Raw genomic sequence first — 27,814 nt, 5'->3', positions numbered from 1 at the left:
ATGCAAATTAAATTTATGAAGCCCCCATATAGAAGAGTACCATAGCATTATAGTCATAGTAAGAAAGAAAAAGACAGGTGTTCTTTTTAGAATTTGGTCTCAATTAACTAATATCTATATGCATTTCTATTGAAAACTATAGCTCGACCTACACAGTTGTCCCACCCTATTGTATAACTTTGGAGTATTACTGTGCTGCTTTTATTTTAGAAAGAATTGGTTTACTTTGGACAAATTTGGTATTTTCATTGCAAACGCAAATGGTAAGGGTATAAGATTTTTAAACGCTTTTGTAAAAAAATTTATGCTCATTCTTTTGACTAATAAAATTAATACCAGGTATATTATGTTCATATAATTCTTAAACCAGAGTTTGTGTATTTCAAACAATTTGTTTGTATTAAATTTTTTCTGGAAATGTGATGCTAGATATTAATAAGTGTGGAAAGTATGAATTTTTAATGCTTGACACAAACACATTATTGCCAGAACATTTTTTACTGCAGTTTTTTCCAGCAATAGCAAAAACACACCAACTTGAAAATTTCTTAATTCTTATACTTAAGTTTGTGTTCAAAACTATCTTATTTGCATTTGAAAGAATAATCAAATGCTCAATACTGCCTTGCATGCATAAATAAGGGAAAAATCAATTTTTGCCAGGACAATTTTTTACCACTGTTTTTCCCACCTATGGCAAAAACTTGCCAACCTTAATTTATAATAACTCCCTAATAACGATTTGTTTCTCTGGTCATCATTATGTAGGCTTTTCACTATAGCATGTTTAAGTATATAATAAATTGTATAAAATGTAAGTTATTAGAGAATTTATACATACAAAAAAGGGCAAAGGAAAAAAAGGTTTTTACATCAACCTAATTCAAAATGTGCAGCTGAGGAAGACCCAAACATTGGGCGTGTGACAGCAGTTTCTAGTTCTACAATTCTTATTTCTATTTTTTAATGAAGGCTTTGAATTTTTTGTGATAATTATTATTTAAACAGCTATTGATCATTAGTTAACAAAGGAACTGTTACTCTGCATATTAAATATCAATACTAAGTGGCTAATTGTATGTACAAGGTTTTTACCGGTAAAAACCCAACCCTGGAGGATGTTTCTTTTTTCCCTCTATTGAAGAATGAACCCTCTATTTTTGTCACGAAGGCTTTGTGGTCACACTATACAGTCGTCCCTCGATATTTGCAGGGGTTACGTTCCGGGAGTGACAGTGAGTACGTAAAACCCACGAAGAACACAAACTATGAATTTATGCTTTTTTAGACATCTTGTTTGTATCTTCTTTGTGCAGCAGACGTAGATGGGGCGTTCAGTGATTCTCGGCTGTTTTCAGTTATATATGGAGTATAGTAGCTTCCTACATGGTTTCACCTCTCGACAGGGGCAATGGCTAAAGTTGATAGAGCCTTGACAGTGCTCAGTTTTAAAGAAAGAATATGATAACATAGCTTTATTTCCCAAGTTTTATTCATGTTGAAAAATGTACCATAGATAAGCCTATGTCAGAAAACAATTCATTGGCGATTGAAACTTACAAAGCCCTTGCGCTTTGTTGCTTATAATGAACTTGTCCCCTTCTTAATCTTGATCATCATGATGTATCTCTTCGGTTTCAGGAGCAGTCAATTCCATTAATCCCTTCCTTTTTATGATCATGGTACAATATAGAGAAATTTTTCATAGCTCGTAATGGACACTTTTTTTTCCAAAGAAAAGTTTGTGATTTCGCTGTAATATTTTATAAAAAAAATTTCTCCAGAATATTTAAATTGATTAAATTAATGAATGTTAATTGCATATATGACTGTTTTAGGATTTTTTTTTTTATCAAGTACAAATTTCAATACTATTTTAAACGTGGAATGATTTGTTCTAAGATGACATTTATGCAATGGGATTTTTTTAAAGCAAGAACTCTAGAGCTTAATATAGTTTATGTTGAAAAATGAGAACTATAACCGATACATATGATTATATGAAAATTATTTAGTACCACTAATAAGTTAGCATTTCAAACTTGGTATTAAAAATAAATAAAATCTAAATCAGAAAAATCTGATTAAAATTTTGATGATGAATTTTCTGATGAAAAATTTTGAAGAAAATCATAATTTTTTGATCAAGATCAACCTTACAAGTAGACTTGATGAACAGGAAGAAATTAGCAGACATTTTGTAACAATAATTTTCCCTCTATTCATATAAATAAATGTTTGTTCCATGCAAGACTATTCACAGGGTTTATTATTTATCCCACACACAAGTTCAATATAAGGCCTTACTTATCTTTTGAATTTAATATTATACAATATTAAAAATATGACTCATATTTTTAAAGACGCAGCATTTAAACCACTAGCTATTAATAAAATAAAAATTAGATTGTTTTATTCTCTGCATAAGTTAATATTTTAAGGTGAAAATTAAAAAAAATCTGATTTAAATAAAAACGATAGCGATTTTTATTAATTGTGCTACCTAATATGATTTTATCCTTCGCTCTAAATTGAATTAATATCATGGACTTTTGTTATGACATTTCAGTAAAATAACATATATTGTAATTGTATAACTTATTTATTTTGATTGGTTTCTTTTCTATCCAGGTGAATTTTCTCCCCCCAATTTACGCTCTCCGGCAAAAAGTAAGAATTTTATTCCAAACATTCCTTTGATGCTTTTATTTCTCTTAGTCATGATTAGATTAATTTTCATTTTTTCGCCTAAGCATGGTAAGATTAATTTCAAGTAATCTTATTTCATCTGTTTGTGTATACGCAATAAAGATCCTGCTTGTTGTTTAACTGATGTTGAAAAACTCATCATTTGTGAATATTACTGGTCCGCGTAGCTAATTGAAATGCTTGCAGAGACATCAAAATTAGTTTTAAATGTTACAAGCCAGGGGTGCACATTAGGGTGGAACAAAATTTTTTTTTTTTCAAAATTGCCATTGTAATAGAATTTAAAATATGTCTTTATGTGAAGAAATGCCATTCCTAATTTTTTCTCCCAAAATTCAAACTTCTTGAGGTTTTTCATAGCCCCTGAAGTTTTACGCATGTGTGGAATTCTGTAACATGACAAAGGGGAGGAGGCTTTCCTATTTCCCTGAACACGTGATTCATTCAGTAACCTCGATGTTTTTCCATTGTTTTCAGTATTCATTTGCAATCTTACCCCTTAACTGAGAGGGTGTATAGCAGTCAAAATGATGACCAGAAGCTTTTATTGTTGTGACATTTTAGGAAATATCTTAAAGAGTGGGATTCTCAGGTCTCGCCCACCTATGGCGATGTTAAGCTTTGTTATCTGCTGACTCAACGTAATATGAAGGCACAACAATCAAGAAAAGATCCAGCTATTGCAGACATTCTTGAAATTATCGTGCCAAAGACATGAATGATGAATGAACACCAGGATCTCTGCCACCGGACTTATCCCGTTGCCGAGATCTCTTCCAGCCCTGCTTCGTGGCAGAGTCTGGCACGAAGTGAGTGCACCTAACAGTCACGGAAATTGTTTGACATTGCAGCATGCCAATGTGATTTTGAAGACTAAGTGTAGCAAGTTGAGAAAGATCCCAAATTTAGAGCAAGATTTCTTGCAAGATGGCCATTTGTCGAGTAGATGTCCTAACAATGAAGAAATTGAAAAACAATGATCAAAGGAAAATGAAAATGGTATCCGTTTGAAGTCATCTGAAAAAGAAACAGTGGAAACTAATTTATCAACCACTGAAAACTCATTGATATCCAACGATTCTGAGGAAAGTGATCTATATGAGCCAAAACACAGATTACCGTTGAAGTTAGCATTTCTATCTACCAGGACTGAAGCTGGTCCATCAATCAGTGCCGAAGCAAGTACTTCATTTGCTTTTTGAAGTTCTACCATCATCCTCTCAGATGAGAACTAAATTACCAAATGTTGCTCTTGCTTGTGATAGAACTGGTGTGTCTGATCGATCAGCTGCACTTATTGTGAATGCTGTGCAGAAAGATGTTGGGTTATTGACGAAAGAGGAGCCAAATATGACAATAGACCAATAATTTCAATATGAAAATTAGAAATGAATTATTATCAGAAGCAGAAATTAGTACATTCTATGTTCCGAAAATAAACTTTTCTGCTAAGCACTCTATTTGGAACCCCCTTTCATGGGATCAAGTACGAGTGATTGCACCACCTATTATAAAAAATCAGGAAATGGACCCACAAAAATTATCTGAACCTGCTTTTTCATCTATACCAAATTTTCCGTGTCACACACAAGCAGTTGAACGGTGCATACGACTCGTAACTGAAGCGTCTCTTGCTGTATCAACAACCGAGAGTTGTGAAGGCTTCATTAAGCCAGAAAAAAATCAACGAGTACTCTTCCATCGTTTGAAAAAAAAAAAGATTATTTTGCAAAAAAGTGAAGTGTAATAACAGTGTGATAACAGAGGAAGCAATAGAGGCATTCTCCTGACACCTATATCGTCAAATTATGTTTTTATTTTTAATTTGGAACATGGTTATAGTTCCCCCCCCCAAAAAAAAGGATTTATTTTCATCCCCCTCTATCAATCACTATATTCGGAGTGCTTGAAAAATTCTCCTTTCAACTGCCATGACAGCTGCAAAGAAGCGAATATGCTTGTCAGTTATAACTTATATATAGAACTCTTAACTGGTTGAGTATTTCTCTGGGTTATATATATATATATATATATATATATATATATATATATATATATATATATATTATTCAGTTTTGCCTCATGTACTGAATAATTTTTAAATTAAGTGCTTTTCTTTCTTTAGAGAATGCTTTTTAAAAATCATCAACTTCATTTATGTTTGAAAAGATTTTTTAATGTGTACTTAAAAAAGTCTTTTTCCTCGAAACTTTAGGGGTCTGTGAGGAACCTCAAGATATTAAAATATTTTCCTAGATTTTGGTATAACTTCTTAAAACCTAGAAAGGCATCTTTTGAATACTAAGGCAACATCAATTTCCAAAAAAGTGAAAAATACCCTTTTTCGTTCCACTTTAGTGCACATCCTTTTCAGTCCAAAGGTCAGATATGCAGTATTTCTGCTGCTCATGAGCCAGAAACCTGTATATGTAGGGTCACCACATGACATATTTTACGACACTGCCATAATTTTGTATTAGTTCCAACTTTTTATTTCACATTATTTTCAATGAGGCCTATCAATTTTTTTAAATCAAGTAAAGTCAAACCTTTCTTTCTCAGAACTAATGGAGTCAAAAAAAATTTCCAAAATAGAACGTTTTTTAGAAATAGTTTCCTTTAGTAAGATTGGAGAAACACCCCAAAAATGGTGAAAGATATTTTACTCATTGAAATTTAAAATACTGTACTATATAGCTGTACTATATAGGGTGAACGTGCTCTAATCTGCAAACAGAAAAGGGTGATAGATGAGCCAAAGTGAAATATTCTACCAACCCTATTTTATTTCAAATCATTTTTGAGTTATGATGGATAATCCATTATGGGAAAAAGTGTTAAATCTGGAAAAACCAGAATTTGTGAAGTTTCTAAAAGACCTACACACAAACTAAGTATGCATTTGGAAAGTGCAGGGAAAATCCTATAAGGTGACACAAATTTCATCGAAGTATCTAGATTTAATGGCGAGTTACAAGCTCTGAAAGATTGGCAAAGTTCAAAATCAAATTGTCACCAAAATTTTTCATCACCCATTACGCAAACACCCTTCTAGTTTCAATCAGTCAGTTTTACGAAAAATTTGTTCATTCCACCAGCTTTCGAAATAACCTTTAATAAACCATATCAGTGTTCTGGTTCAGGAGAAATTTATGCTTTTATTTGTAATACATCTCTGAAAACAGCATTTGTCGAAGTAGATATTCAATGAAAATTCCAAATTGGTGGATACATATCATTGTGACAATTTGATTTTGCATAAGAAAATCCTTTTAGGTGACATTACCTCTATCTACATGATATCTTCATTTAATGGCAAACTTCAAGCGCTTAGAATGGTGAAGTGAAAAATCGATTAAAATTAATTTGACGATTGTAGATTTCTGTGATGTTTTGCAAAAAAAGACTGAATTTTGATTTTTTTTTTGCAGTAATTGATGACTACTTGCTTTTGTCATTTTTTTTGGTGTATAATTAGCAACTTTACTGATTTTGATGTTTTTTTTGGCTGTAATTGTCAACATCCCGTTTGAATCCCAATTTTCTTTTATGAAAGAAATATGGCCATGATAGTATTTATCACGTTGTGTGTATTGATATTTTTCTACCGGAACACCTTTCCTGGGCTGGACGGAACTACTTAGTGGGCCAGAGGTTGTGCTCCTCTGTTGTAAACATTTGGTATTAATACAGTGATACCTCGATTTTCGTAGATTTTTTTCCACAGAAAATTTGTCTTGGTTGCCTCCGATTTCGTCGATGTGCCCACTTGACCTTGCTGCTAATTTTTTTTTTCTCCTGTTCAGTGTGGCATTGCGTCAGCATCACCTTTTGCATCTAGCCAAACAATTACATTGAACCAAAGAAAATTTTTAGAGTCAGGCACAGCCCTTTGAAGAAGACGGCTAAGAACACAATCGAGTTGAAGAAGGAAATCAATGAAAAAAACAATCTTGTTTTTTTCAATCTTAATGCATTAAGATTTCAAAATCTTATCAGCAATTTAATGCTAATCAGTCGAATGTACGGGATGTCAACATCCACGATAAGTTCTATTGGAGTGAAAACGAAAGCTAATGTAGCGAAAGGTGTGAATGTGCTAATACAGACATGACTGCCCAGAGATAATTTTGGGATGGTTTGCGCTCTTTCCTAAAGTGCTAATGATACAGAGATCACACAAGCAATTGATGCTGTTAAACATTTATTATTAATTTCGATCAATCAAAAACAGATGACTATTCTGTTTTGGAGCCCATCATATGTGGAAAGGCAAGATCGGCATGTATGCCGACCTCATTAAGAAAATGCCTTTGACGAGTGTTAGTGTACTTGCCAGGGTTGGTAAAAAACCGAAAAATTGGGTTTTTTGGTTTAAACCAGGTTTTTTTGTTTTAAATAGTATTAACATTAAAAACAATAATTAATAATATTTCTTACATTTTCAAAAAAACCAACTTTTGCAATTTATTTTTTGCTTAATTCAATGGATTTGAAAATTCTTTTAATTTTATTATTAATCATAAAGATATTTTCTCCCGTTACTTTCAGTATGCTTAATTAAGAAACTATTTTGCAAAAACTATAATAAAAATTAGGTGAATAATGTATTTAATAAAGCATAAATAATGCAGATTAATTAGTGATGATTTACGATGTACGGAGTGATTATAACTAAGGTTCTGATTTCAAAACACTGTGAAAAAAAAGAATGATTGTCAGAATGACTTGAAAATTGACATGAATATATTCCTGAAGAAATGGAATTTTATTTGGTAAAGGGAAAATACTTATAAAAATGTAAAATTAATGACATCATCCAACATGTAGGAAATTTGCTTGCAGAATGGAAACGACAGCCAGTCATGGCAAAATGATAACTTAATTATAGCATTGCACGATTTCATAATTCATGGAAACATCACAAAATTGAAGTAATTGAACAAATAACTACAACTTACTCAAGAAATGTTAAATGTATTGTTCACTGTGTTTTGGCTATGTTAGCATATGGCACAGTTTGGCACTGTGTTAGCATAAAAATTCTTGTTCAACAACAGAACAGAGTATGCCATAGTCATGATGTGGATGCGCTTGTAATTCACCTTTATTAAACGAAACGCGCCCCACCTTAATATTCCTGAGGAACTTCTAACATATAGGGGATTCGCTGGAGATTGCAATTCACCAAAGTTTGCAATCTGACCACTGTTCATAACATTTTGAGGTACCCCTCCACAGCCAGAAGTTGCATCCTGTTATTGTCAAAATGGGTCTTCAGCAGCTGCTTTGCTGGTATTGCAGTGTGCATTTTGATAGAAGTTGTTCTATCCAAACATTGATGCCGTGGAAGTACCGAAATGATTATACTGCTGGCCAAGTACAGCATCATCGACTTGCACATTTTGCACTTTTTTTGGCAAAGAAATTTCCATTGCTTCAGGAGTATCCATGCAAATTTTCGTCATTTTAAATAGTACTTATTGTATAGTTTTGGAATCAAAACTTTAATTATAATCACCCTGTATATAGCTGATTATTTTTCGTAAATCTCTTACTACTATACAGTAGAACCTTGATTAACTGGGCTTAACAGTGAAAGTATAAAAAAAACAACTATGGAATATTAAGACTGGGTGATATACAGTAGGAGATGTGGTACTTATAGGAAAGAAAATTAAAATGTCTGAGGTAATGTGTTACTACTAATACACTTTGTCCTTTAGGGACAGCTGGTGTCTTTATTGGATTATAAGACCACCTGTGTGTGTGTCCCTGGGTATGATGGTGTCACTACTGTTGCTGCTTCTTTGTGAAGGGAAAAAGAAACCCTGTGAGATAATACAACACTATATTTAGATGTATGGAGATATCCTATTTGAGGGTATCTAGTGTGGATGAATCACTAGTGTAAGAAAGTTGAATGCTGACACTTCAATTCAAGTAGTGATTTGTCCATAGATAGCGTAAATCGGACTCACGAAAAGTACTTAAATTCCAGAGGATGGCTAAATATAAAAGTTTATTAATTAGAAGAAACACACGGTACGTTCACATATAAAAAGAAACGAGAATACACGGAAACATATAAAACGACATCTTGACTCTGCAAGAAACGAAAGCGAAGGAGAGGTAAAGAAAAGGCGTGCTCACAAAACAATGTGTTGGCAGATTTATAATATTGGGATGCCAACACCTACGAACTCTTGCCAACAGCAGCGCCACAGTACTTCCCCCACGAGTCCAAAGAACGTTAAGCTTGATAAGGTGTTACAAAGTGTTAAAAATTTTCAATGGGATGGATAGGATGGACCATGAACTTTTAGTACACCGCCAATCGACTGCTTTTACAAGGGGACACCACTATCCATTGGTGAGGGACAATGCAAGGTTATCGTGTCGCCTGGAATTTTTCTCTAATAGGGTTGTTAATAAATGGAATAGCTTACCCCCGGAGGTAGTTAATTGTAACACAATTGACACGTTTAAAAAGAAATACGATAAACATGTTGGGGTAAATCGAGAAGCTATCCATTCTTAGAATAAGTATTCTTTATGGGCATTGTACAATATTTTATCATGTGTATATATTGTTTATAATTTGTGTTAATTGCATTTTTAATTGGGTTGCTGTATTTTTGAAATATATGACATCCATATATATTTTATGGGCATCTTTTTATCAGCCACCTCGTTGGGCATTTTGCCTGTTGCGGCGTTGTATTTGTAAAACAAACTTTTCGTCCTGACCTCGTGACTAAGCTTTGTGGTGAGGCTGGAGCATTTAATAGAGATTATTTGCAAACATTAGATTTTCTGCACATTCGAGAGAATTAAACAAAAATGCAGGTTTCAAACGATCAATAGAAATACACTTGTATTCATTATTGATACGGAAAGTAAAAAATTTATCAGTCCTATTCAAAACTTCATAAAGTCCTTGGTAAGGCTGCTGTAGCGAATACCTCAAAGTGTCAACCCTCACAGAAAATGTGTGTGGATTTGGCCAAGTCCTTGTGCACAAAAATGGGAAAGAAAAGAAAAAAAGAAAAAGGGTGGCAGCTTTCAACCAGTGAAGTCACATTCTTGCTGCTCTCCAGCTTTATCGAGATGGACGGCACGTTAGTTTCATAACGTGCACGAGGACAGTGAAGTTAACCACGGTCGGTCTACAGAGTTCCTGGTCTACGGATTTCTTCGTATCACTGTCTGCGGTGCCTGTTTTTTGTGCTTTGCCTATTGCTTTCCTTCAGATGTGTGCATCAAAATACAGTGTGGATTTAGTCTTCTCGATTCATCGATGCCGTTAGTGTTCCCCCCATCCCCCAGTGATACGTCTGACCCTAATTATTCCTTGTGATTTTGTTTTTCAGCATTCTTTGGATACATTGCAAGGTAAGTGGTTGATATATGTGTGTCAACAATGGGAAAGGTAGGTCCCTTTGCTAATTTAGATAAGTCTGTAGTTAAAAATGTGGCTGGGCCTTGGAGGCGAATGAGTCCCCAGAGTTAAGAAAGAAGTTTGTTGAATTGTTGATTGTACAAGTAAGAGATAAAAAGAGATTAAGTGACGAATTGAATCATGTTGGTCGGAACTGCAATATTGCCAACAAGTTTGACACGATCATTATTGACTTTGTTGTATGGCAAACTGCCTCAAAGCAAGAAAAATCTGAAAAATTTGATTTCTTTGCCAATAGTGCAATTGAATTTTTTGATTCCCTGCATTTTGAATCATGCATGCATAAAATGTCGACCCATTTTCTGAAAGACAACGAAAACGTCACCTCGACTCCTATTGAGTCTCCCTCTGGTTCTGAAAAAGGGAAGCACAGGAGGAGAAAAAAAAAAAAGCAAAACAAGCAATGAATATTTCTAATTCAGAAAGTGAGGACAGTACTGATAATATACAAATTGATACAGCTAACAAGAATAATGATGACACTCTCAATTCTGATTACGGAAAAGGGTCAAAAGATGACAGAAACACTGACCCTGATCTTTCTAACAGTTTTCATTTAATCCCAAATGATATCGACCCAACTCCCCCAATTGAGAACAAGAGTGTTAGTGATAATTCCTCAAGTTCTACAATGAGTGATGGGAGCTCGAAAGCTAATTCATCAAGTAATTGCTCAACAACGGAGTCAGAATTAGCAAATAACGCTGATGAATATGTAAATAGTTCTGTAAATAGCATTGTAAACACGAAAAATGACTCCATAAATAGTGGTGATAATGTGATAATACCGATACACACAGATAATGACATTCAAATCAGTCCCAATCTCGTACAACCACAGGGAATAAATAACCCACCCACTGCTAATAATATCGTGGCTAGTACATCTACCACCTTAGTCGTTGATGACTTGAATGCCCCTAATAATCAATATACTAAAGATGGGTCTCCTGATTCACTTCTTACACCTACAGGTGTCAACAATGGACAAATATCAAATCCAAGAAATCTGTTAGCTGTTACTGACAGCTCAAAAAATGACAGTAATGATAATTTCACAGTGGTCACTAGAAAAAAGATACATTGAATAGTGCTACGTCACAACCAACAAGCACAGCAATTATTATATCAGACTGGGGAAAAAATTAGATTAACGATTTTGTGGCAGCCAAGAAGCTGTGTAACTTCCCACCAACATCCAAACCTACAAATAATACAGTGGTTGTTCAAGTCTTTTCTGAGAAAGACCACAGGTCTATTACAAAATTCTTTGACTCTAAAAAATTTAAATACTATACATATTTCACTCAAAGTGAACGTACCCTCAAATTTGTTGTTCGTGAATTTCCTACAAATATCAACACGCAGGAAATCAAAACAAACTTAGAAAAACAGAAGTTCAATCCAGTAAAAATTAGCAATATGAAGAACTATCACACTGGAAAAGCCCTTCCATTGTATCTAGGGAAATTCCCATCACTGAAAAGGACTTTGCAAATAGCACAAGTGTCTCTGATATACCCATCGAAATAGAGTAGTATAAAGGGCTACAGAGAGCCCTGTTCAATGTCGTTCATGTCAAAATTACGGGCACAGCTCATTTCGATGCAAACTTACACCTAACCGTGCATTCTGTGCCAAACAACATGAGACTCGGCTGTGCCAAGACAAAGGTAACATTGACGAAATTAAATGCTTTCATTGCGGAGGTCCGCACACAGCGACCTTTTCTGGGTGTAAGTCTAGACCCTCATTAACTCAGAACAAAGCACGACTGTTTATTCCCAAAGTTCCTACGAATTTTCAGGGATCAAAAATACTGGACTTTCCCTCACTACAGAGTCATGCTGTGAATGAAGATCAAGAAGATGATTTCGCAATTGGGCAAGAGCCAATTATCATTACACGTACTCAAAACAACAAGAATTGGATTACTGAAATCTTTCTATCAGTTGACAATGATCAGCTGACGCAAATCAACCTTCAAAAACAAAAAGATAATGACAATACCATCAGAACTGGAGTACATCCTCTCGCCAAAAAAGGATTAACCTCAAAAACTCTCTAAGAGTTCAAACTTGACCTAATTGAAAGACATGCCAGACTTAACTATAGCAGAGTGCTTCATCAGTTTATTGAATTCACCACCATTGCAGAGATTTAACATTACATCAATATCCGAAGCAAGTGAATCTCTCACAGATCTAAACATTGAAATGGACTATAACACAAATAACGTACTTACAGATCACTCACTATCAAGTGGTAATGCTGCCACGTTAATCGCCAATTCCCCTAACACACACACACTCATCAATAACACTTACACTCTCAGCACATTTACAGATCACCCATCAAGCCACCTTACTAACACTAGGGTAACACACAAGCCAGTGTTAGAGGCAAATTGTGTGGACATTAACACTCCAGCTTCAACAGACAAATCTCACAGCAATTCAGCTGAAATTAGTCATCTTACTGATACTTTTTGTCAACGAATAAACAAAATTTTAAGCCCAGGTGGCATGATCTTTACAGACAGTGAAATAATTGAGACTTTTGCGGAGGCATACAAAAGGCAACTAGCACCTAATCATGTACAACCACTACACACTCAAATTCAGATAAAGATCAGGGTACACTATCTACCAATAAGTATTTGGACACCTGTGATAGAAAAGAAAAACTAACTTTATTCAAAATCAATAGTTGGTAGAGCCTCCACGAGAGGCAATTACAGCGTGAACCCTCCGGGGCATACTTTCCACAAGTCCTTGTGTGACGGCTAGTGGTATTTTCTTCCACTCGGCTTGGAGAAGACATGCCAGTTCCTTCACCGATTTTGGACGGGTAGGGCACCCCTTAATTCTGCGATCCAACTCGTCCCAGAGGTTCTCTATAGGGTTCAGGTCTGGGCAGGCCAGTCCATTCGATGAACCCCATTGGCACCATGGGTTAAGCCTTGGTTAACCCTGCAGTATGACAGCTGGCATGGTCGTCCTGGAAGTAACAGGGGTCCACCCCGTAAAACTGCCACACCGTAGGAAGCACATTGTCATCCAAAATAGTGCAGTAGGCATCGGCATTGAGCTTACCATGAATGGGGACCAAGGGTCCCAGTCCATACCAGGAGAAACACCCCCAGACCATAATTCCACCTCCGCCGAACTTGACTGTTGGCACAATGCATTCTGGCAGGAGACGTTCTCCAGGCAGACGCCAGACCCAGACCCTGCCATCCGAACGGTAGAGGGTGAACCTTGATTCGTCGCTCCAAAGAACCCGTTTCCACTGATCTACGGTCCAATTTCGATGTGGTTTCACCACATTAACCGAGCAACGTGGTTGGACTTTGTGATCAAAGGCTTATGGGCAGCAGCACGACCATGAAAACCAATCAGATGTGCTTCCTTACGGATGGTATTCATTGAAACAATACTCCTGGATGCCTGTTGAAACTCCTCACGGATGAGGGCCATCGGTTGGGTGTGGTTCTTCCGAATTTCTCTGGACAGCACCCGTCGGTCTCTATCTCCCAGTTTCGTTGGTCTGCCGACTCGGGGCAAATTCCGACAATCACAGCTCACCTTCCACTTCTTAATCACATAGGCCACTGTCGATTTTGGGTACTTCAGCTCGCTAGATATGTCCCTTAAGGATCGGTCATTTTTGTGATACCCGATAATTATACCTTTCTCTAAATCAGAGAGCTCCGAACTGCGCGGCATCTTGCATGCCACTAATGCCGATGTTGTTTCCTACATGATATATACCGGCGGAGGGCGTGACGTATCTCAGGACCGCAGATATCATCATTTGCATATGTGTCCAAATACTTATTGATAGATAGTGTAGTACATTATGTCCATCAACACATCAGCAGATATGATGAAAAAATCCAACCAACTAGTGTTGACGAAGTGATCAACATTATATCCAATCTTAAAACAAAAAAATCATCTGGATATGACAATATATGTAACACAACATTGAAAAACCTACCTTTTAACATAATTTTAGCACTTACTGATATTTTTAATACAGCACTCAAAATTCATTATTTTCCAAAGCCTTGGAAACATTACATTATAAAAACTATACATAAAAATGGAAACAACATATCGCTACCAACCTCTTATCTTACCATAAGTCTTCTGACTAATGTTAGTAAAATTGTTGAAAAAATCATAACCAGCAGGTTGGAAACATATTGATGTTAACAGCATTTTAAGAATGGAGCAGCAGCAGCAGTGTTGTCGGGCGAGGCGTAAAACTTTGTGTCGTGCAGTTATCAAGGGTACACGAATGGGCCTTCGGCTCCGAAAGCCCATATCGATGATGTTTCGTTGAATGGTTCGCACGCTGCACTTGTTGATGGCCCAGCATTGAAATCTGCAGCAATTTGCTGAAGGGTTGCACGTCTGTCACGTTTAATGATTCTCGTCAGTCGTCGTTGGTCCCGTTCTTGCATGATCTTTGAGTCCAAATTGGCATTTGTCAGGATTGAGAACTAAACCGTATTCGCTTAGTCTCTTGAACAACACATCAAGATCATGTTCATGTGACTTCTCATCAGCTGACGCAACAAGAATGTCATCTAAGTAAACATAGCAGAAGTCGAGATCTGAGAGGATACTGTCACCGAATTGTTGAAATGTTTGTGCAGCATTCCTAAGGCCAAAGGTCATGTAAACGTATTCAAAGAGACTGTGCGATGTTATCACAGCCGTCTTAGGAATATCGCTTTCTTTCATGGGATCTGGTGGTATGCCTTTACAAGATCAAGTTTAGAAAATATTTTTCCAGCCAGACCGAAAGAAAAGTCTTGAATATTGGGAATATAGAATAACGGTTGGGAATAGTTACAGCATTCAACTGACGAAAGTCACCACATATGCGCCAACCACCTGTCTTTTTTTCAGCTAGGTGGATTGGGCTAGTCTGCGGGCTTTTGCTAGGCCAAATGATCCCTTGCTTCAAAAGCAAGTTAAACTCTTTCTTGACGGCCAACAGCTTTTCAGGAGAAAGACGTCTAGCCTTTGCGAAGATGGGAGGCCCTGAAGTTTTGATGAAGTGGGTTATGGCATGTGGTTTGGGTTGAGAATTTAAGACCGAACCGGTAAGATTTGGAAACTTTGCCAAAATTATATGGTATGGAGTGGCACCAGAAACTGTCGTTAGACCGAGAGAAGGACCAGTAGTAACTACACCAAGAGAGTATGGAGTTGTCAAATTATATCAACCAACTGGCGATTCTTGACATCAGCAAGAAAACCGAATCTCTACAAGAAATCGGCACCCAAAATAGGATTTGTGACATCGCCCACTAAGAAATTGATGAGAATATTCTCCTCAGTCCGAGATCAAGTTCAAAATGCTTAGTTCCATATGTGTGAATTTTAGTGCATTAGCTGCAAATAACGAAAGATCGTCGGGCTTAGAAACTTTGGCAAGTGATTTAGGGAAACAGCTCACAGCTGCACCACTATCAACAAGAAAACAAATTTTTCATACATCATTGTGACGTACTATCGGCATCATCTGGTGGCTTCCTGAAATTTGCATATCATTCTTGCAGATGTGTGTGATAATTCTACAGGTGAAATTTTTACTTTAGATTTCGATTTCCGTGTGATTCTGAATTATCCTTAATTTATGGAGTGTACTTTTGAGTTTGATATCCATGCAATAACATTGATTTCAACTTTTTATTTACATCTTCTCAAGCGTGAAAATTAATGTCTTCATATTGTCTTTCAATATTCAACTGCATAAATTCATGTTGGTTAGGATATTTTAAAAAATTAATTAATTAAAAATTACTTATGGGCCCGTAAAAAGTACATCGAGAAAATTCCACAGCCTTAATTAAGCATTTTTGAAGCTGAAACAGGCAGGTGGATAACTTGAAGTTCGGGGGGGGGGGGGGAAGAATCGAAATACCTAGCGCCCCTTAAAAAAGGGTAAAAAAATTCATTTCTACGTTTCTTAAATCCAGTTTTGTTTATTTCATGAATCGCGCAGGAAGTCGCCATATTGGTTAATTTAGACACGGTTTGTATGTCCCTCAAAGAAAGAGGGAGATATCACGTGATCCAGAAAGCCTCATTGAAGAAAACCCGGGCAACACCAGGTGTTATAGCTAGTGTTTCTTGTGTGGGAGGATTACATACTAAATCACTCACGTAAGAAGATTTTTGTGTCAAGCACGGAAATCACAGAATGAAACTTCGTCTTATCCGTGGTAATGCCTGCCGTGATAAACTGGGGTTTCACTTGAAGGAACAATAAATCAACACCGTCTTCCCAAAATGGAGGTGCACGAAATGAAACACGCAAGACTTTGGCTCCCGAAAGGAAAAGTTCAGTCTGATTGGCAGTTGTTTACATATTTGCCATAGTGAAAGAATGAAGACGCCAATAATAGGCCTATGAAAGAGAGGAATTATTCACTCACCATGAAACTGAAATCAAATCCAAGTTGCAGAGATGATTCATGATCCTTTGTAACGTACGAAGCCGAACTGGAACAAACTTCAGAAGGTAGTATCCAATTGTCCAGAAATATCCAGTATGGAAAGTGCGGTCACCACTATGGTTGATACCACTGGTATGAAGGTGATGTGCTGACACTTCAATTCAAGTAGTAACTTGTCCATAGATAGCGTAAATCGGACTCACGAAAAGTACTTAAATTCCAGAGGATAGCTAAATATAAAAGTTTATTAATTAGAAGAAACACACGGTACGTTCACATATAAAAAGAAACGAGAATACACGGAAACATATAAAATAACATCTTGACTCTGCAAGAAACGAAAGCGAAGGAGAGGTAAAGAAAAGGCGCGCTCACAAAACAATGTGTTGGCAGATTTATAATATTGGAATGCCAACACCTACACACTCTTGCAGACAGCACCGCCACAGATGTGTGATGCAATCCTTATTCATGATTTTGCTAAAGATATAGAGCATCAGAATGTAGCCAAAGGTTAGAAAATGTGGTAAGAATGAGAAATTTTGGCTTCTGTATATAACTTTAAATAACTAAGATACTTCATATAAAAATATATATATTCAGGCCATATTATGAGACTTTATGAAAAACCACTTCTACCATCTTATGCCATTTAAAGATATACCATCAAAATGTACCCCAAGAATATGAAATGTGGTAAAAATGAAAATTTCTGGCTAATAATGAACCAATATGATATTTTTCAAGGAAAAAAATCACATTTAGGCCACTTTTATTTGATTTTTTGAAATAAACCAAACTGGTTTTTTTTGTTTTTTTTTAAAAATCACTTGGTTTAAACCAAACAACCCTGGTACTTAACTGATTTTAAGACCAGCAGGGTCTGGTTCAAAAAATTCAAGAGGCACACTGGCATACACAGTGTTACTGGGCACAGTTCGAGTTCGGACAAGTCGGGTAGAAAAATGTGTGGCCGAATTCAAGTGATAGTGCCTCAAGAAGGACCCTATATAGTGCCTTGATACCTAAGGTTCTTATGGAGGGGGATTCCACCTTCCAATATACATCCCCGGAGCTGTGGTCATAGTGACGTACTCGCATTGTGGGGACCCGGGCTCGAGCCCCACCGTGACCACAGTGGTGGTCAGCTGAAGTTGGTTTTCTGTGGTTCCCAACTTCGTGGCGCAAATGCAAGCCGATCTCCCCGCTAAAAAGTCTAGCCACAGAGAGCAACAGGATTACAAACAGTACAAATATTCAGTCACTACACATCACTCACTTCACTTCTGAGATATAGATGGAAGCACTGATAAATCATACACAACACTAGATACACACTCAGACTATTAGGTACACACACAATTTCGGCAGAACTCACTAGGTAGTAAATTGCCTATGGTGATAGACCCGAGTTGTGCTGAGTTTGAAAAAAAAATATATATATATATATACATCCCCCTCGCCGTCTTCCATACACCTAAAAGTTAAGGAAGGTACAAAAATTTAAATTCCATGGAAAATGTTCATTTATTTACATTAGTCTTACTCAGCCACCTCGTTGGGCATTTTACCTGTTGTGGCGTTGTATTTGTATATTCATTAATTATTTTTAGTATTAAAAACTATATTTTTATTCTCTATAAAATGTGTTTTTCGTATTCTGGAGTCTAGAACAACCTTTCCCAACCATTTTTGTCCCATCGCCCCCTTCAGAAATTTTTGTCTCCCATCGCAATCTAACCCATAGAATCCTATGTTGTACTCGTAGCTTCTACCTCCTTCCTGGAATATTCTATCGCCCCCCCCCCCCTCCAGGGAGCATTAATGCCCACATTGGGAATTACTGGTCTAAAAATGTGTAAATTGATTTTGGATTTACATTGATTCATATGAAAATAATTGCCTCGGTTTTGGATTTTGCAGATTGTTTTGAGTCGTATTATCGATGAAAACCGAGGCATCACTGTATGTCCATACTTAGAATACCAGCAGAAACTTATAAATAAACATTAAAAAAAATAATTGAAATGACTTTTAGGAGTGAGGAGTTTGAACTGAATTTTTACCTCATCACTCTAAAAATCTCCAGAATTTTGATCGTGATAAAAAAAGATATCTACTTTAAGGAGGGAAAAAAATGTATTCCTCAGAATTTACTCAGGAAAAGTGTTGCTTGCACTTTTCTTTCCCCAAAATGAACCTGCATGTGTAATGTAAATTGGAGACCATTGCATCAGATCCCAAACAAATGTATCATTTTGTCAGTGAAGATTAAATTCACCAAACTGCCAACATCAATTTGTCGTCTTGACAATCAAATCGGCAGGATATCTAATAATGACCATACATCCTATTGTCTTGGTTTTGGGCCCAGCACCCCCATTGATTTTGAGTGGTGAACAAGTGATCGTTGCCCAACTGTTGGGTAACAATTGGTGATTTTCACGCGTTAAAATTAACGACGGCTAGCACTAGTGGGACATTATTTCAAAGGGAAAAACTTATCCTTTTTATATTTGTTTGAGAATTTTTGCTTGGATCTGAATTCTGTACATATTCTCCAAGGTTGGCCGTTACGGCACCTATTTTTTTTGCATCACACTTTACTATATTAAGAGTTTTCAAGTTGAGCACGAAACACTCAACAGTGACAACATAAAACGACTTGTTTCATGTGGAGCATGTACTGCTACCAGTTACACTGCTCAACACTGATTTTGTTCTCAAAGATTTTTGGGTATATTGGGGCTGCTGATCTGGCACTGGTTTTGTCAGATTGGCTCCAGTTTTTGAGATAGAGGGAAAAATTAAAGTTCAATAGCAATACCATTAAGTAGCGCACAAATCACATTGAAACTGTGCATTACAAATACAGTAAATCATAGGCTAAGATATTTCAGTGATATAAGAGTCATTTTGGTGCACAGATTTCAAATCTAGCATTGGCTTTAGTTTTTAGGATAGTGCATACTCTCTCAACAATGTGATTTGTATGCTGCTTAGGGACCGTTCAAGTATTATGTCATCATTGATGGGGGTTTCCGATTTGCTGACGGGGCGTGGGGGGTTTGGATAATTCTTACGTCAGTAATCACCATTTATGAAAATATGAGTTAGGATTCAGAGGTGCAGAGCTGATGACGAAATTTTGCTGACAAGGGGGGGGGGGTGTCAAAAATGGCTAAAAATTTGCTTACGTAATACTTGAACGGCCCCTTATGTACCACCATTGGAATTTAATTTTCACTTTATCTCAAAAACTTAAGCCAATGCGATTCAGAATCAGCAGCCCCAATATACCATAAAACCATTAAAATTTCCTTAAGAACATAATTTTTTTTAAACATTATCATCACCAGATAGTGCTGCAAGTTGGAAGAAGAAAACACTAGCAATGAGAGTAGGGATATAAAATTTCAAGTCCACATCGATCTCAGAGCTCCATTTCAAAAACCTGGGTTTTTTTTAAGTGTGGATCCGACTTAAAATGGAAGATTAGTGTCGTCAGTATTCTCTCTACTACTTCAACTCTGGCCATATCGCAATTTACTGCCACTAATGAGATGGGTTGGAAAGGAAGATGCTGTGTATCAGTGATCGCCTCAAGTTCATTAGGGGAACATATCTATCCCTTGGGATAGCAACCTTCACTGTGATAGACAAGCATCTTACTATCACACCACTCGGTATTCCAGGCACCTTAGGTGGATTTCTTAGCATGGGCAGATACGACTTATCAGCAGGTATAGAGGACATTTTGATCATACAGGTCTCACAAAAGAACAAAAAAATTATCAGTAAAAGAAGTGGTGACAGTTAATCAGAATATTGTATGCATACTTTTTATTATACAAGAAATTATTTGGCTGTTAAGACCAGGGTTGGCAGGTTTTTGACGGTTTAAACTGTCACGTCAAAAACCTCAAATATTGCTTTTCGATATAAAAATTCCCATTGGAAATGCACATGTTAATTGCATGTAATGTTTAAAGTGACTGTTATACAAAGAATAAATATTTAATATGATTCTAAAATAATTGTTTACTCTCTACAAAATTATTTTGCACAATATATATATTTTATTTTTCTTATGAAATATACAATTTGAATAAAGCATAGCATAAACACAAAAGGGAAAACTGGAATGATTTGACATTCTTTGATTCAAAATGTTTCTTGACCTTCCAAAATTTCTTCAACTGCTTATATATGTGCGCATTGATATAAACCATCTGCTGTACTCGTTTTACAGCAGATAAGTTTAAAAAAGGGTTTATTACATCATATATGTATGGTGAATTCTGTTATTAAATTATCTAGATAACCACTGATACTTAAAACGATACTCTTGTTGTGTATAACATTGAAATATATCTAGCGATCAAAATACTAAATTGTAGGACTAAAATGTCATTTAATTTGGCAATGCTAGCTTGTATATGTCAAACTTGGTTTATTCTTACTTTTGCACTATGATATGGTACATTTACTAGCATTTATAATGCAATGGTTTTCCAATTGAAGCTGTATTCTAATGTGCAAAACAAATATTTTGGGTATCAAGTCTTGTCAGCTCTGCTTTGGTTGAAAAGATCTGTGAATTTATACACACTGATCTAAGAAATTTTTAGGTGAAAATAAATGTTTAATTAGTGCATTAACAGATGCTGCAATGAGGATTTTTATATGGAATAAAATTTTGGGCAGATCACGAAGTTTAAAATATCAAAATTGGTATTTTTCCTCAGTAACTATAATTCAGAATATAAAACCATTAAATAACAAAACACTTATTTAGATTAAACATATCAAGTTAACAAAAACTATTTGACATCATTGACAGTAAGATTTTGATAGTTTTAATACAGAGTTAGTTTCTGGGGTCAAAAACCTGATGCCCTATTATACATATTTTGAATAAGCAGCTATATTCCACTTAGCAAATCGAACACAGGTAATGAGTAGCTTAGATAAATAAACTATAAAAATTATATTTTATATGTTCTAGACTCTTATGTTATAATTTGCAATTTTGAATTTTTTTTTAACTAATATTGTTTTAATTATTGTAATAAATTAATGTTTAAAAATAAAACATTTTGGCACATTACAAAGTTTTTCAGGTTGTACACCTATTGTGTTCAAAACATTATCAAAAAGCATTCATTTAGATTTTTGATGTCAAAAACCCAATCCTGGTTAAGACGGTATATAACTATTTTTCTTTTATTTGATGCTCTCTTAAATAGAACCAAAAGTTTGTGTTAGCAGAAACCAGTCTTTAACAGAACTAAAAATACTTCAGTATTAGTCTACAGATGTTACATTTTTTCATCCCTAATTATATAGCAAGGAACAATTCTTGATATTTATATTCGTCAGATAATTACATTTCAATTAGAAATGAACTTTTAATTATGGACTAATATGGTTTCTTTCTTTAATTACAGAATATAACCTAAGAATACGGACATCAAAAACACCATGGAAGAAAATGGATCCTTAGTTCAGAAAAGATTATAAATTTGTTCAAAGTTGTAATAAAGCTTTTTATTATGAACATGGGTGCTTTTACATTTTACATACAATGAACATGAAACACACAATTCTATGCAACTCGTTCAAGAGCTTCCAGCAAGACGATGCTGTTTCCTCTCACCACCTAAGACAAAATGGAAAAAAAAAAAATTAGTGACAATTCTATATCCACATTCTTATATAGCTTGATGTATTTCTGAAAGCTATCCAATATAAGCTCACTTAACACATTCTCCCATCGGGCTATTATCGCATAAAACTTTCATATAAATCAGGATATTTCAGTGAAATTATATATTAAAATTACGTATTAAAACTTATTTTTGTAATTTTCACTCGTGTATATGTATTATATGCATTAATAAAGGCAAAAATGTATCCCTAAATATATATCCTGTTATCTAAGAATTTAACGGGAAAGTACATGTTGCAAAATGAAGATTGTGAATATGTGACACCTTTTTAAGGATAATATTCATAAATCAATTTTTTGTTTGGGGGACATAAACATTTTCCATCGTGAAATGAATGTACATGCTAACATAAAACAGCCACAGACTGGGCTGAAATTTCACAGCAATCAACAGAATCACTTTCACACGGTCCTCATTAATTCATGTTCAAATTAAAATCTCTCTCAACTTCCCTTTCAAAAGGTTTTTGAACTATTTCATGTAAAATGACTGAGCCAACAGAAATGATTTCGGCGACAAGAACTCTGAATCAAGCCGAAAGGCTTAGACATTCTATGAGCCCATCTACATGTTTCAAGGCAAAGCAGACATTACATAAGAGGAAAAAGATACCCCTCTGTCAATGGGTTGTGAAGCTGTTGATTTTGACACATGGTTAATTTGCCTTTCTTTTATAAAACTTTGACATTCCATAAAACTTGCCTTTAAATTTTAGGCAGTACCAGGAACCATGGAGTACCAGGAGTCAAACTTTGCATAGAAACCTATGCAAAGATTTCAATTAACAAATGAGATTCTTGAACAAAAAAATTAGCCAAGGTATCACGATACATGGATAAAAAAACAACTATGTAGGGGTTACCACCACTAAGTAGGATTGGGGCGTGGTAGCCCAAATCGATAAGATACTTGTCTAAAGTACCAAAGGATGTTTAGAGGTGTCACGAGTTCGATACCCGGTTTGTCCTTGTCAGAAAACTTTCCTGACACAGGGGTACAACAGAAAACGGCGACATGACCACAGAAAAAATTACTACCGCAGCAAGTTTCCCCCATCGAGGGGTCAGCGCACCAACCTCTCGAGTATAAAAAACAAGCCTGCTGGTCGGAGTTGGCAAAAAATTATATGTCCCAGTCTAATTAGCCCTAATGTGTAGAAAATGATCAAATGACAAAGTAGGACTAAGTTGTGTCTTCCAGCAATCATGAAATATATTGGGTTTGGAAACTTTATACCCTAATTATATTCACATCACATGCTTATTGCCGTCTTTCCAATGAATAAGTACCACTACTTGGTTTAAAATTGATCAGTTGACAAAATAATAAAAAGACATTCCATACAGTTACATATAACACCAAACACTTACAATCATGCCAATGGGAGTGTTCTCTCCATCCTTGTGAGATTCCACGGCCTCATCAATGACCAGGTTCATGAAAGGATCGAATCCCCTTAGAATGCCAACAATATGACGTGATCCATTCAACTTCACTGCAAATATATATTGTACCAAAATATATTAAGAATCTCTAGATAATATAAGACAAGAGGGTATCACATTTTTTGCAGATTCCAATAGAAATCATTTGAGATAAACATTCTGATGTGCCATTTCAAGGGAATGAAAAAAACCTCTGAATATATAGGTCATTTCGATGATCATTAGAGCCCGGAAGTTCAGGCAAAATGCCATAAATGCCTTTTCTGAAATTTTTGTGCCACGAATGTACCTATTTTAACACAGTTTTGAGTTTATTAGTGAATTTCACAGGTCATAATTTATAAAATTTAAAATATCTAAGTATTCGGAACTTCAAAAGAATTGCTCTTTTTAAAATTTCCTAACTTAGTATTAATTATCATTAGAAAGCCATTTGATGTCGAATAAGTGATCTGATAGATTAGTGTTGCCATGCATTAAGTTTGCTTTACCCAGATGGTGTTAGACGTGACTGATTTTGTTTCAGAGAAACACAGCTGTGTTACAAAAGCAGAGGAAAATAAGAAATTTGTGCTTTCTCCACAGGCTTCACACAATGTCTCCCTCAGGCATTAGGCTGCGTTGTATATGTATAGCGGACCGATGATTGTCCCAAGAGGTCATGAATTGTCATGGCTCACACGAGGCAAAGTAGCGCTCTGGGGTCCACGTTGTTTTGATATTTTTTTTGTACCATAAATGTACTGCAAACAACCATGGCTAATTATTTAATTAAATATGTATTTGGTATTCGATTAAATTGATGAGAGTCGTCCCCCGGGGGTACACAACAAATACGGGCACACATAGCAATGCGCTTGAAGAAGTCACACATAAGTGGTAATATTTGACAAAAATGGAACAAGATAGCCATGCTTAACCTATAGAAATAATAACGATTATTTGAAATAATAAAACAAATAAACAAGACTTATTAGCGACTCAAGGGAGCCTCACAGGCCACTACGGTAATGGCCATAGAATTGGCTCAATTCTGAGGGTCTACCAACATATTATTTCGGGCTTCATATCAATTTAACTTGGATATAAACTATAATTAAAACAATAGATAGATTAAGAACAACCAATTTTTCAGCTATAGTTTTTGGACCCTTAATACCTTTGTTTTCGGTTATTTTTCCTTTAAAAAATTATGCCCTTTTAGTGTCTATTACGACCATTTTTAATGCCTAAACTTCCGGGCTCTAATTATAATATTAGACACTATATTCCAAAGTCCTATTTCAAACTACTAGCATCTATCAGCATCATACATTAAGAAACCCTTATATTCAAAAGCCCCCACATATCGTAACATCAAACAATCTAGTTTTATCAAAGTTTAAATAACATCTAATAAATCCTTAATTTCAATGGTTCTCGGATTATGAATTGTACATGATTACCTGTATGCATCACCAATGACATTGTTATTCTAAAATCTGTACAATAAGTCGCACTACAATAATTATAATGAACACTAGAAAAAGGTCTGGTACTAGACAGTGTCCTAACTAGCCATTGTTGTGCCTTGTTTGCGTTTATGCCAATTTCTCTTCTAAGTGGGTCCTGTGCAAGTGCACCTGTCTAGGTGCCAGATCTCAAATCTTGCAGAACAGCTTTGGTTACAAGTATAAGGTCCATGCCAAGTAAAAGACTTTCCCACACAAGACGCCAAGGCCAACATAATGGTACTAGGTTTCTAAGAGTCTGCTCTCTCTCTCTTCCACCCCATCGTTTTTGGTTTTCCACGGCCATTTGGATTTGAAAAATCTGTTTTTCTTCCTTCTCACATCCCTTCCGGATGTACGACGAGTACGTGGATTGGATATAATTTTTTCCAGTTGTACCTTTGATATTTATTACTTTTTTCATACAGAGTGTTTATTCTGGATACTTTGTTCTTTTCCATTGTTGTTATGCTTTCTATGTTGGTGATTTTTTTTTGGCGTACTTAACATCTGACGGCCAGACAGAAATTTGCTGAATGTGTTTGGCTCCTAAAAAAAAAGTCACCAAAAATCATCAAGCTGGACCTTATACCAAATCTGTTCCGCTTCTTTTGCTTCTCATATGTTAGAAGACATAGCGTAATTAAATCTGAGAATTCCGTCTCACCTTTAGACTCCAATTTAACAACCACATTTAGAAAATTCAGAGTGCCAACATCGATTTCCCAATCCCCCCATGGCCACCTGGGATTTGTCCAGCACTGCGCTCCACTATATTTGCTTTACTGTGGTAGGCCACATATAAAGTCTGCTGCCATGGTTTTCACAATAGTGGGGCTGCTATGGTGGTCGAGTGGTCATAGTGACGGATTCGCATCGTGAGAACCTGGGTTCGAGCCCCAACGCCACCATAGTGGTGATCGGCTGAAGTTGGCTTTCTGTGGTTCTCAACTTGGGGGTGGGGGGGGGGGGGTGAATGTGAGCCAATCTCCCCATTAAAAAGTCTCGCCACAGAGAACAAGACTTACAAACAGCACAAATGTAATTCAGTCATAACACATCACTCGTTTCCCTTCTGAAATATAAATGACAGCACTGAAAAATCAAACCAACACTACATATGCACTCAGACTGTGAGGTAAACAGTTATACTTCCGGCACAACTCACTGCGGCAGCATTGGCGAGTAGCGCCCTTGGCGATCTGGATTATATTGGATTTGGCAGTCTGGATTATACAGCACCTGTACCATAAATGGTGATAGACCTGAGTTGCGCTCAGTTTGAAAGAAAGAATGATGGGGCTGACAGGGCCCCTAGCCTGGGGGGGGGGGGTTTACCATCACAGTATAAATTCACTATTGGGGGGGGGGCTGAAAATCTGACGTGATCAGGGCCATTGCGGGATGAGCGGATAAGTCTGTTCGAAATGGAAAGATAACATTATAAACGATTATTGAGAACAGAGAAAGAAACTTACAATGCAGCTTCTTGTCCATGTACCTGTGAGAAAAGAAACGAGCGGTTCTGTTATTTTAATTCACGATAATTATTAACAATAATGATAACCATTATATCGAGAGTTTTTATTACTGACACAGAGAAAGAGAAACATTTTCAACTTATGAGAAATGGCGCGACACAAAAAAACTGAATTAAAAGTATCGTTTCTTTTCGATAGAAATTTTCTCACCTCTTGAGCTCGGGAGGATGCGCTTTACTCATTATGAGGAACTTGGAATCGATTCACAGAAATCTCAAAAGAATTCGCTTCTCTTTGACAGCGACGTGAAGAAACAACCAACCGGTAAGAAATTTGGAATGGCCAAAATGATTCCTTTCCGGGACTTGATATGCACACTGGGACCCTCCGTCTTCGGAATCGCGTTAATTTTTGTTCAATTTCAATTAACTTTTTAAAAGGAGAAAGAAAACACATTTATGACATTCTTTTATTATTTTTTTACTGTAATTCTCATTGAATGAAATCGATTTTCGTTTTCTAGAAATATCAAATTGACTCGTGGTTACATACTTATTGTGGAGACTGGAAAATTGACATCCAGTTTTCGGAGTTTCGTTTCGGTGGAATGGCATCGAAATGAAACACCGGGATTTACCGCTGATTTAGCAGCATTTTAATATTTTTAACCTTGAGGGATCTCGCTCAGTTTTTATGATTTGTGAAGAAGTCTCAATCAGCAAATCATGACGTCGAACACGGAAAAGTCTGGCGGCAAAACGGTTTACCGGCTCGCCTTGACCGGAGGTTAGTTGACCCCCGTTTATTTATTACACGATTTACAACCATTAATAATGCGCACTTTAATTTAAACGTGTTAAGGTTTAGCGAGACCCTTTAATGGGGAGAGAAATATGCGCCGTTTCATCCGAATAATTAAAATACCTGGCATCTAATTCCTTCCTTCAATCCAACCCGGGATTTACACGCGTTTTAATCTTTTACACCAACAGTATGGACACCATATGCCAAGAGTTT

General features: G+C 36.1%; 3 protein-coding genes across 5 annotated transcripts in view; 2 read left to right on the top strand and 1 right to left on the bottom strand.

Annotated features, from left to right (window-relative positions):
* The window catches only part of LOC149075197 (uncharacterized), a 75,880-nt gene extending 53,671 nt beyond the window's left edge, over positions 1-22,209 (top strand). For all 3 annotated transcript variants that reach the window (XM_089242471.1, XM_089242472.1, XM_089242473.1), the window contains exons 9-10: positions 2,632-2,670; positions 22,100-22,209. In XM_089242471.1, the coding sequence (XP_089098597.1) occupies positions 2,632-2,670; positions 22,100-22,155 (95 nt within the window). In that variant the 3' untranslated portion in view covers positions 22,156-22,209. The remainder of the gene's footprint in view (positions 1-2,631; positions 2,671-22,099) is intronic.
* On the bottom strand, positions 21,761-27,150 carry SNRPG (small nuclear ribonucleoprotein G). The gene is made up of 4 exons (XM_089242474.1): positions 27,008-27,150; positions 26,795-26,817; positions 23,752-23,876; positions 21,761-22,311 (listed from the first exon to the last, which is right to left on the bottom strand). Exons 1-4 carry the CDS (start codon positions 27,037-27,039, stop codon positions 22,258-22,260), a joined length of 234 nt encoding a protein of 77 aa, XP_089098600.1. The 5' UTR covers positions 27,040-27,150; the 3' UTR covers positions 21,761-22,257.
* A 267-nt stretch (positions 27,151-27,417) lies between these two features.
* The window catches only part of Ttd14 (TRPL translocation defect 14), a 63,759-nt gene continuing 63,362 nt past the window's right edge, over positions 27,418-27,814 (top strand). Inside the window, exon 1 of the mRNA XM_089242468.1 lies at positions 27,418-27,583. Within this exon, the coding sequence (XP_089098594.1) occupies positions 27,523-27,583 (61 nt within the window). The 5' untranslated portion in view covers positions 27,418-27,522. The remainder of the gene's footprint in view (positions 27,584-27,814) is intronic.

This window comes from Pholcus phalangioides, unplaced genomic scaffold, assembly GCF_987345545.1.
Source record: "Pholcus phalangioides strain wild (caught in Gottingen) unplaced genomic scaffold, Ppha-v1.0 ptg000015l_1, whole genome shotgun sequence".
Taxonomy (NCBI): Eukaryota; Metazoa; Arthropoda; class Arachnida; order Araneae; family Pholcidae; genus Pholcus; species Pholcus phalangioides.
Note: the sequence above shows the minus strand (reverse complement) of the source record. Positions and strands in the feature narration are given on the sequence as shown.